Below are 12,132 nucleotides of genomic sequence, written 5' to 3'. Positions count from 1 at the left end.
TCCCAGTGCATGGGTGGAGGCGGGGTGTTGAGCTGGGGCTGCGGCTGGTGCCAGTGGTGCTGGCAGCGGACTGGCAGTGAAATTGGGGGTGGATGCAGCATCCTCCCAGTGTCACCAGCGCCCACTCTGAGCCAGCCTCCGCCAAGAAAAACCTACACAGCTCTGGCTGCAGCCCGCCCTGCCCCGTGCAGATCTGGGGGGACACACTCCTCCCCCCTGCCCTCCCAGAGTGCAAGCAGTGGCAGGAGCCACCTCCCACCGCTGCACCCTATGAGCTGTGGCTCCGCCCTCCCACCCCGCCTGGGCAGCCCCTGCCCCCTCCCTCACCATGTGGGGCATTGATCTGCCCCCCACCCCACCTTTTCCCTCCTCTTCCACCACACTGGACTTGCCTCTGTTCCTCGCTGCCTGAGTAATGTTCTGCAGCTGCGCGCAGCACAGGCATTTATCAGCCAAATTATCATCCCCATCAGGCCGATATCTGATGCAGATAGTTTTCTTTATATCAGTACCGATTTCATGGCAAAAAGGTAGTTTTACACTCACTCAATTCATTGGCAGTTTTAGAATGACAGCATCTAAATCTTGTCCCTTCACACTTAAGTAAATCTGAAGTGAATTCAGTAATTTTATTAGAGCATATAAATTGAACTTATCTGTGTAGGAGGCTGAATTATCAATTCAGTTAAAAATCTGCAAGATGGAAGTGTAAAGCTAGTGAGAAGCAACCTTTTCAGTCTTTTTGAGTTTCTTTAATTTAATTTAAATGAAATAATTTCTTAAATGTATATTAAAATAAAAGTGAGGCAGCTATGCTCTTGGTTGACACACCAGGGAGAGGACTGAAGATCTCAAGAGTTATAAAGCATGAGCTTTGACATCTCTCTGCATTAGGGCAGATCTAAATTTAAACCTTATATAATTTTACTCATACTTTTATTGGGGGGGAAAAAATTAATCCTAATCAATAGCGTCTGTAAGAGTAGGGATGGAAATTTACATTCATTAGTAAAACTGTAGCAAAAATATAGTGAGTTGCAGAAGTGTCTGCTCTGGAGCTGAAGGTATTCAGAATTCATACTGTGTATATTTCTAGAGGGTTACTTGCCAGACATGCTACCCAGTATGTTACAGATGAATTGAGGAAGCTTCTTTTTCTCTTTCCATGACTGTATCTCTACATCTCTACATCCCTCCATGATTGGTCCTTTGACTGTTTTATTGGTAAACAGCCCCCCCCCCCGCCATGGCTGGGCAAGCAGCAGCAGGGCATAGGCCCCACTCCCAGCACTGCCGAGCCTACAGCCCATGCCCCCCTGCCCCAGCTGGGCCCCCCACTTGCTCAGCCGGGGTGGGGGGTACGGGCACAACAGTGCTGAGAGCGAGGGCTCTGCACTGCTGCCACTTGCCCAGCTAGGGTGGTGGGATATGGGATGCGGGCGTAGCAGCACTGAGAGTGGGGGTCTGCCCTCCTGCCGCTTGCTCAGCCGGGGCGGGGGGCACGATGCAGACGCGGCTCGCTCTGGGCAGAAGGGAGCTAGCCTCCCAGAGCACAGCCCCAGCCTAGCCTGCCCCCTGCAGTCCCAGTCCCTCCCTCACTATGGGGGTGTTGATCTGCTGCCCTGTATTCAGCGTGGTGAGGACTGCTGCCTGTTTAATCTGTGGACAGATCTCTGAAGCAGCGCCAAATCTTCAGATCCAATTAAGCTGAATTAAATCAGGACAGTGATTTGACCTAATCGGATTGAATAATCTAATCACTGTCCCTCTGAATTGGCCAAATCTGAATCAAATAGTTGCCGCTTCTCACAGGCCTATGGCATGTGAGAAGTCTGGCATGGCAGGAGCACCATTTTTGGGATAGTGCATAAAATTCCTCAGATCCCAATTGCATCATTATTTTAAGAGATTTTTCACCTCCTTTCAGCTGCAGATGACAGGCATCTGCAGGTAGTTGCCTTCCAAAAGTGGCAGAGGGAGCTGATGTCTGGAAGGAGAGATCTGAGGACTACCTATGGCCACAGGTCACTTGTTTGACACCTCTCTGCTTTAGGGTAGCTCTGAATTTAAACTTGTATAACTGTACTCATACATTTTTATTGAAAAAAATGAATCCTAATCTATAGTGTTTGTAAAAGTAGGGATGGAAATTTATATGCATTAGTAAAATTGTAACAAAAATATGATGAGTTGCACAAGACGCTCAACAGCACAAAGCATTATTGTTGTCATGATCTGATAGTAAAGGTCAATGTGGCTTTGTTTGTTTGTTTTTGTTTTTTAGGTGAGAATTTCATAGGAAGAATATAAACTGCTCTTCATTTGGATACTTTGAAGACTCAAAGACCAGAGAATCAAAGTTTATGAAATTACCATAGATATTTTTTTTTTAAGATCAAAACATTTTAAAGGCCAGCTCTCTGTTTCCATATTACTGCTTCTGGTTTGAGTTTTTTTGGAAAACTAAATGTTGTTGCTATTATATGTAATGTTCTTGTGAAGAAGGATTTCTTAATCTGACAGGGTGTCAGTTTTCCCAGAATGTAATGTTAACGTCAACAAACTTATACAGAGAATTTGACTGTAATTTTTAGTAGCTATATTTCATGAACCTTCTTATAAACGCTTCCTTTTAACTGTTCCAGATGCTAACAAAACAACTGGAGGTTTTAGGATTAGCAGAGAAACCTCAGTTGGTTACTCGCTTTCAGGAAGTTTTCCGGTCCATGTGGTCTGTGAACGGTGATTCTGTCAGTAAAATATATGCAGGAACTGGAGCTCTTGAGGGAAAAGCTAAGGTAAAGCACATTTTAATCCTAAGCATTCAGTTGTGATCAAAGTATGTTTCATTTTACCCCAAGTATAACAACCAAGAGGTTTTTCTTAATGTACATTTTATAATGATCCAATACAGTTGGGACTAAATGAATTGTCATTATAAAAAAATCTAACTTGCCAACCGACTCAAATTCCACTAGTATCTTGCCTTCAGTTCTTTGCCTTCTGTTCCTTGTCAGTACAGTTCTGTAGCAAGGGATGAGACTCACAGTCACCTCTAGATATGCAATCCAAATATACATTTAAATCCAGGAATTTTTTTTGGATACTTTAAGTTTCTTTTTTGTGTTTTTCTCCATTGCTGTAATTTGAGAATAACACTTCCTCTCAAAAATACTTTTAGTTGGAAATTACTGTTGTGTTTTTTCTCTTATTGGTTTTGCCTTAGCTTTTCATTTTAGTATGTTAATTTGGCAAGATCATCGTTTTTCAGTTTGTGTCTGTAAATTGTCTCTAGTTTTGTGGTTACTCAAAAAATCCTTCATGTCTAGATTTATCTGTCTCTGGTTATAAGCAATGCTGTGCTACATTTGCTAGTGTATTCAGATTACTTCTTCAACCTGTTTTGTCCCTTTTAATGCATGTATTGGACAGCTCTACTTTTTTTCTAACAAATAACATTGAGGTTTAACTTATTCTCATAATGTTTCTCTTTCTCATCAGGTGGTCTGTAACAAACTAATGTTGAGCCATAAAGACTATCCCTAGCTCAGGGGTGGGCAAAATGCAGCCTGCGGGCCGGATGCAGCCTGCCCGGCCATTCTATCCAGCCCACAGGGCCCCTAAAAAATGTAGAAAATTAATATTTATCTGCCCCTCGCTGGCTGTCATGCGGCCCTCGCTGGCTTGCCAAAACTCAGTAAGCGGCCCTCCACCCAAAATAATTGCCTGCCACTGCCCTAACTAGTTCTTCTGAGATGTCATTATGCTCATGCAGTTCTTTTTATAAAGAATAATATGCATTTAATTCTTTGATCTCCACTTTCTATTTCATCATATCGTGTAATAATTGTGATTTAACTATACTTTGTCTTTCTCACTATATTTCAGAAAATCCTTAAGGTCAGAAATCCTTCTGTGCCCATACAGCTGTTATGGCAATAGGCTTCTTAAAAATTAAACAAGTGGCCAAATTCTCCCCTTTTTGTATTGGTACATGCAAGACTCATTGATTTGGGAGCTACTTGAATTTTTCTGAGAGTAGGTTTAAACCTTCTGCAAGATTACACTGAGCAAAATAATTTTGGGGTTTCTCTCTGTTTCCTGACTTAATTCCCCCTTTGACCTTCTATGTTTAAAGTAATGCTTCCTTGTCATCTTTCTTATTTTATTAACCCTCCTGGGGTCTTTGGAGGCACACTATTTTGCTTCTGTCTGAAAAATTATATCTGTTCCTCAAACAAATGTTAAACTTTTTTGTTAGCAAAAACACTTTGTTCAGATATTGTGCATTCTACCTTGAAAGAGGGCTGTCCATTCCAAAAGGAGTGCTAATGCTTTGCTGGGCCCTTTTTTTTTTTCATAATCCAGGTCCCTCATGAATAGGGTGATCATATGTCCCAGTTTTGCTGGAACACTTTCACAGGCTGGTCCTGGCCAGTTGAATAAATCCCAGAATTGCAGTGGCATAGGGCGTAGTCTGACAGGGAGGTAGAGCAGCATGGTTCACCAGGCAGGCATCTCTGCTAATGCTGCTGTGCAGGAGCAAGGAAGGTAGACCAGAGCAGACACCACCCCACCCACAGGTGCCCAGCTTGGTTCCTGAGCAGAGGTGGGAGGCAGGCTAGGCTGGGTACCACTCTATTCTGCCAACCTTATTCTTGCACAGCAGCAGCAACAGTGCCTGCCTGCCTGCCCACCTGCCTGGCACACCATGCTGCTCCACCTTCCTGACAAATCATACCCTCTGCCTCTGCCTCCAACAGCGCTGCTGACTTGGGTGGTGGGGGGGAGTGGACAGTGCCCTGGGTTTCCTTAAAAATTATATAGTCCCCCTTCTCATGAACTATTTTCTAGCAGCAGTGCCATGATAATACTTCTTATAAGTTCCTAACTTAGTTTCTCAAACCCAATTTAAGTTTTCTACCCTTGTCACTTATGCCATTTTGTTTCTTCAAAGGCCAAACGTACTTAAGTAGTTGTGCCAACTTTAGATATCAAAATATTTTCTTTGACCTAAAATGTATAAATATGGAGTGCATTTATATATTGAACAGTCCACTTACAATAATTACTATGCTTATTTACATCTAACTCTTTAACTGCTTTTTCTTTTGCTTTCTCTGGGTTCCTTTCAATTATTTGCCTGATATATGAATGGTGAGTGTGGGTTTTTTGATCATGTCATACATTATAAGTTATCTGGTAGAAAGGAAGCAACATAAAATATTATGGCAAAATACATTTTTTCCATCAAGTACGTCATCCATCATGTTGCCAGTTTACAACTTAATAGTTATAGTACAATCATTCACTTTGCTCATAGAGGGTATACTTTACAGAATTTAATACAGGGGTGATTGAGCCAGTTCTTAATTTTTTTAAACGATAGTGTGCACTAAAGTGCTCTTAATAAACCATTCAGGTCACAATTATTCAATACCTTCTTGAAAGAATGTAATCCCATGCCGCATCCCCAAAGGAATACAGAGTCTACACTTCATCAGAGGCATTCACATCGCTATAGCATATGTGGACACAAGCATACACCACGATCAGAATTTACATTTATGCATAACATGACATTGATATAATATTTTATAATAGGTCTCTCTGTCTCTGTCATTTTTGTGGCTGTGAAGCATATCTATTTAAGCAGTACTCACTGTGCATGCAGCAATTTGTTGAATTGTCAGAACAGCATATATAACTACATTATAAATATCTAAATGTCTGACCCACACAAGGTATCTCTAGTATCAGTTGCACTCTTGTTAGGTTCTTTTTTAGTTCAGGTAGTGGAACATTCTTCTCTTGGACCCAAAAGTCTATCCTCTTCATGCCACTTGTGTGCAGTATGACCAGTGACAGTGATATATCTGTGTTTACATAGCTGTGTAAGTTCCTTCCAGGATACTGCACGAGGCTTGCTTGTTTTTTTAAATTTAAATTTTGGGTCTTAATAGGTTGAAGTTCTCCCTTTTTAACAGATATTTCTGAATGGATATATTCATATGTACATATATGTATGTACCATGATGTTTTGGCACAAGTGCTTGTTCATTCCTCACTATTTGGGGGAAAACCTGAAATTCCATAGCATGGTCTAAGCATTACTTTATGGTTTTGGGTTCTTTTTGTGAAGGTAAAGAACATAAAATTTAATGTGGTTTTCCTTCTTTTACGTAAATGTTTCTTGACATCTGTTTTATGGCTTCTGCATAAGGAAAAAGACAATGTAGACATAGTACAATAAGCCCAGAAGATGGTTTCATTTTAAAATTTAATTTGACTCAGGTTATTGACATATTTTAATATGGTGAATGAATATTGCTAATATTTTGTGAGTGATATCCAACATAAAACGTTTTATGCATGTTCCCCTTTAACAGGCTGGAAAGCTGAAGGATGGTGCTCGTTCTGTGACCAGAACGATTCAGAATAACTTTTTTGATAGCTCCAAGCAGGAAGCCATTGATGTTTTGTTATTGGGGAATACCCTAAATAGTGACTTAGCAGATAAAGCACGGGCTCTCTTAACCACCGGCAGTTTACGTGGTACGTGTCTTTCAGGATTTTAATATCTGTTAACTATTGCTGTAATATAATATGCAAGCTGTGTTTCTAAGCAGTATCTCAGAGTTAGTGTCAGTTAATATTTTGTCTCCTTAGGTTAAAAAAAAAAGTGGTGTGCTTTACTAACATTTCTAAACTAATATGCACTTATTTCTTCACCTCTGGGATTTTGACACTAATTCTGGGATGGGGGTGACAGGGATAACTGTGTACTCTACATTTTTAGAAAATGGATAATTTTATTAGCTAAGTACTTTAATAGCTTTTAGATATTCAAATTTAATAATTTGTTAAAGTCCTTTATCTTGTTGTAATTGGTGACTATAGTAACTATATATCTAGTAAACCAGGAAATTTTCCTTTCTCAAAATGTTCTCCTTTTTTTTTGTTTGTAGCTAGATGCCATCTTTCATTCTGTCATGTCATACTCACAGTGAAGGAAATTCTCACTATGTAAATATATTCCCAATAAATTTTGTTCAAGGACTCTTTGGAAACTACCTATTTTGTTCTAGTATTTGACTTGGGAGTGATTTATTGCAAAATCAAATTTTCAATTAAAATTGCAATTAGAGCTGGTTGGGAAATTTTCTAAAGAATGTCTTCAATGGAAAATGTTAATTTGGCAAAGATGAAACTTTTGCTGGGAATTTACAAACCAGCATTAGAGGTGGTGTCTATAACAAGTTTTTTCAGGACTTGGAATTTGCAGTCCAAACCAGAGAGAGGGAAGGTGCTCATAGTGGCCATTATCTTACTGTTTAGCAGAGTGGTCTCAACCTTTAGTTGACTCAGGGTACCACTTAAGACACCTGTTGGAAAATTCCAGTCCTTACATGTCACTCATTTTTTGACTAAGGAAAAATAACAAAACAATTCTTTTGTTACAAGAAACTCAGGACCTCAACAGGACAGAATGGTTTTGATACTGGATTTTGATTTGAAATCTCTAGGTTTATCTTGTGAACTGTATGTTGGTGTTTGCATACCTAACAGTGCTAATATTGTATGTCACCTTGTGGTACCCTTAAAATGATCTTCTGGCACCCTCGTTAAAAATAATTGGTTTACCAGGTACACCTGAGATTTGGGAGACCTGGGGTCAGGTAGCCTGTTCTGCCGTACTTGGACCTCAGTTTGTTGCATTCCAGGTGGAATAGGTATAGCCCATATGTAATCACTGGACTTCATAGTGTCTGTCTCTGGTTCTTGTTTGGAGGAGTTCCTCTACTCTTACATAGGTAGTTATTGGTTGAGAGAGAGAGAGAGAGCCTAACTCTATCAGTCATTAAGGCACTTATCTGGGATATGGGAAACTGATATTAAAGTCCCTCTTTTGAACCAGTTTCAAATTCCTGCTTTGCCAAGACTTCAGCATCCCAGGGAGATGCTCTAACTTTGGGATCACTTGCTTTCATGAAGTGAGTAACATGCTGTTTCTCTAGTTCTCACCAAAAACTTCAAAAGTTTTAGATTCATCCCAATGCAGAATGGGACATCTGGAAAATTCAAACTCTTTGGGGATGGAAAAATCACTTCTGCCCGGCTCTACTTGCAAGTCTGGGGAATGATTCACAATCCTGAATAAGGCCGTTATTCCTTCACCTCTGTTTCCTGTACTTTGCACTACACAAGACTGCAGCCTTCCCTGCAGCTGAGGAACACCATTTGGGTCTCGAAGAGTAATTCTGTCATATGTGAAATTGGCTAAGTGCTCTTTTATACTGATCTTTCCTTTTTTTGTCTCAATCCCACTCCCAAATGTGGTCCATCAGCCCAGGGGACAAATCATCTTGTTTATTACATGTGGACCTTTTGCATGATCAGGTGGTCATTAAGATTGTTTTTAATCTTTTATATATGTCAGGATTTTGCAAGAGATGCAAAAATATGCAATTATCTACTATAAAAGTTGCATTTCAAAATATAATAAGAATTTTTAAAAGCATAACCATTTGTTTGTCTATTAATTTACTCTTGTTTCCTTCTCACTGCATTCGTAGTTTCAGAGCAGTCATTGCAATCAGGTACAGTATATTAAATCAAGCCATAAACATCTGAGCAATTATTGTTCTTCAGTTTTCAAGTCCCTGACGGTATAATTTGGGAAACTGAGGAGGAGAACTCTCTTGCTTTACTGATCATTTGGACTTTGCACTCCTGTACTGCAAACATGGGGCTAGGGTGAAAGGTTTAGGAGGGAAGAAGAAAAAAGTATTCAGTTTGTATTGTAGCACAAATTATACATTAAATTTTCTGTCTGTTTTTATATCCAAGCAGATGCTTCATCCTAATCAAAAATAATTTTTCCGTGATTTTTATAATCAAATGTTTCCATTAGCTTAAGGAGTTAAATTCAATGGCAGTAGTATCTTTAGAAAAAGTTACTACTTTTCTTTTTTTGCAATTTAGGAGTATAAATTGTCTTTAGAGAATCTCCACTATTGGCTGTGTTCTTGCACAGAATTGACCTACTCCAGAATGTGCCCTAGTTAAGGTCTAATCAGTTGCCATCTCTCTCCATCATGTGACATGCTTTTGCTAACTTTAAACCATAAACTCCTCCTTTGACGGGAGGGTTCTATACTGTAGTTATACGTTACCTTAAAGCTAGGATCCTAACATTGAAGAGTAATACATTTTATTTAGGTATGTTTCTTTCCTGAGGATATAACAAAACATTTTACAAATGTGAAACAAGCCTCATGATTCCTTACAGGTATAAGAATCCAAGCAACGTTCCTGCTTTGTTGCGAAGTCATTAGCAGAATATAGAGTAAAGGGGTAAAAACATGAAAGCATTGGAATATAAAGTTCTAGACTTGCAACTGTATGCACAGTCAAGAATCTGGACCTTGAGGTAGACATACACATGCAATCACTTTGCTCTTTAATTACTAAATAAAGGCTATAAATTGGTACTTTGTGTAAGACACATTCTCACTTTACAGGTGTCATGAAGTTCTTCCATTCTAGAAAGAAAAAGTATTGTGGAAATCCTTTGGAAATGTTTCCTCTAGCATTGAGCTACTCCTACAATTATAAACCACTTCCATATTCTGTAGCACTTTATATAGAACAGATGCTGCTATTGCTTTGCTAATCCAGTTAGTTCTTTAGCACAGGTGATTAAGTGCTAACAGCTCACAGCAGAGGTCATTACAGCTACACAACAAATCTTTTTTAAAATGCTTTACACTTGACATTTGTATTAAAAGAATGTCGTGCTTACCCAGTGAAGCACCCAAATATTAGGAAATTACAGAAATAATGGACAAGAGTACAAAAAAAGTATTTATAGATTAATATAAACATATATTAATATGCAATATGATGATAATTATAACAGTATATAAGTAAGTATATCTAATACAAAATATAGGTGCAGTCCTGCATCCTGTAACAGCAAATCTCCCCTTAAACTGACCCAAGAGTGGATTACACAATTAAGTCCAAATCCTGCCATTTTAAAATATCACCTACATACCTTAACTTTTGCATGTGATATTATACTTGTAAAAGGACAAGGTCACAATGTATAAACATGGTAGTGAAGTTTTGTGAAAGTAAGGCATTTCTGAGTATCCTGATGAAGAGAAAGGAATGTCTTATAGTATGTAGGACCTGGGCTGGTAGAGAAAGCAATATTGAATCTATGCCTTCATATAAACTCTCCCCCAACAAGGACTGTTGGCTCCCTCTCATTGTGACATCTTTGAACACTGCTTCCGTGACCTTCTGATTTTTATCTGAAAGCCAATCTCTTTTATGTAAACAGTAAAGTTGCATCACCTTTGTATTATGGGACAGTTGAGAAGTGTTTGTTATCACCCATCTGTGCAGCGTACTATTTCCTGTGCCCAGAAACTGATTTTTTATTCAGCTAGTCCAAATGCACAGATGTTCGAATTTCAGTCCACGTTTAAAATGCTTATACAACAATTTGAGTTTTGACTTCACTGTTCTCCATGTAGGACCAGGTGAAGTTGGTGATTTCAGTGAAGCTGGTTCAGATGCTTAGTTCCCTGGGGGAAGAGAGGTGGTGGGTAGGAGGGAATACATAGCATCTTTCAGCAAAAGCTCTTTGCTTACCTTCTAATATATTCTGCATGGCATATCAATTAACCCTTTGCCTGAAGCATGGTGACTATTACCCAAGGCCTTGACTACTTAAGGAATAGATTCTTTGTAAGAAAGATAACCCTAAAAATTTTAATCAAGAACTTATTGCTGGCTTGATCAAACTTTTTCACTGTTACTTAAATATTGAAAGCTTTTTGCTTATAACTGCAGCTAAACATGCAAGTGGTTTACAATTAGAGCTTTGATCATTCAGTTTCTTCCTCAGACTTCCTCTGAGTTGGGGAGGGGGGGTGCTTATTAGTCCACATTGCAACCCCGTGTTACTTACTTGAAACCAATAAAACTAGAGCTTTTAAAATATGAAGTCCGAAGGAGGTCTTAGGTAATATATTTTCAAAATAATGGATCGGCTGAAATTAGCAGGGGGGTTTTAAAGCCTCTTGATTACAGTACATATTGACTTTTTTAATTGTGATGTCACCCTCTTGAACTACAAGAATCTTTATTTTATAATTCTCTATGGGTGGCATAAGTGTCAATTACTCTTTTAAACTATTGATTTAATAGTTTATTAGTGGCCAGATCTACCTCCTAAACGTGTGTATTAGAGAGGGCCTGTGTACTAAAATGAATCAGAAAATATGTATGGGCATTTGTATTGTATTACAAGATAGTCTTTAGCATTTAACTTGCAGTAGCTTAAGTTGTTATTTTAAAACATTCCTTTAAAAAAATTCTCTAATATCTGCAGACGGTGCATTGCAGGTAAATACTTAAGATAATTACTTGGATTGTAATGTGGTAGAATAAAAAGCAACAGATTACTGGAAGGAGAAAAAGTTATACATACCCAAGGAGATGATATGTGCAGAAAAAGCTACAGACCAGTGAAAGCAAATGTGCTCATGCAATTTTAGGAATATTTCCTGTGTTCCTCTTTATCTATTTTAAATGAGTCCAAAAATCATTTTCGGATTTGGACGATTTTCTAACTTATAAGAATTGCTGCTATCCTCTTAAGTTAGGACCCAATCCAGAAAGGAAATCTAGCCATGAGAGATTCCTGCCATATCGGTGACTAGATGATGGATATCATTTTGCAACACATCTTAAAAGTTTCTTGGTTGCAAATCTCCTCTCATTTAATCTAAAGTAGTTGGCATAAATAAATGTGCATATTGCCAGTGAGGGTTGTATCGTGAAGGACTACAGTTCCAAGTTTCATTTATAAACTATGATAAGCTTACTTGAGATACCACCTTCAGTAAATCATGCAGGCACTCAAAAATGTGATCATGCTTGGAACATGAGTATTGGCTTTTTTCCCCTTTAAATGTTTGGATGCTTCCTGTGGCTCTGCTAGACCTTCTTTTCAGTGAGGCTCAGATGCTTGCTTGGTTCCCCCTTTGTCCAACTTCGATACTTTTCTGATATCTGCTATGCTCTTTGACTTGAAGTTGAGCAGATAGATTATCA

At 38.8% G+C, this 12,132-nt stretch overlaps 1 protein-coding gene across 10 annotated transcripts in view; it reads left to right on the top strand.

The window, feature by feature from the left end:
• Positions 1 to 12,132, top strand: part of SYNJ1 (synaptojanin 1) — a 103,171-nt gene that overhangs the window by 37,550 nt on the left and 53,489 nt on the right. For 6 of the 10 annotated variants that reach the window (XM_019476302.2, XM_019476301.2, XM_019476296.2 and 3 more), the window contains exons 11-13: positions 2,646 to 2,798; positions 6,390 to 6,555; positions 8,577 to 8,600. In XM_019476302.2, the coding sequence (XP_019331847.2) occupies positions 2,646 to 2,798; positions 6,390 to 6,555; positions 8,577 to 8,600 (343 nt within the window). The remainder of the gene's footprint in view (positions 1 to 2,645; positions 2,799 to 6,389; positions 6,556 to 8,576; positions 8,601 to 12,132) is intronic. The other 4 variants (XM_019476299.2, XM_019476305.2, XM_019476300.2 and 1 more) reach the window with 2 other exon arrangements.

Source organism: Alligator mississippiensis, chromosome 1 (genome assembly GCF_030867095.1).
Source record: "Alligator mississippiensis isolate rAllMis1 chromosome 1, rAllMis1, whole genome shotgun sequence".
NCBI classification, from domain to species: Eukaryota; Metazoa; Chordata; order Crocodylia; family Alligatoridae; genus Alligator; species Alligator mississippiensis.
This window is presented reverse-complemented; position numbering and strand designations above follow the sequence as displayed.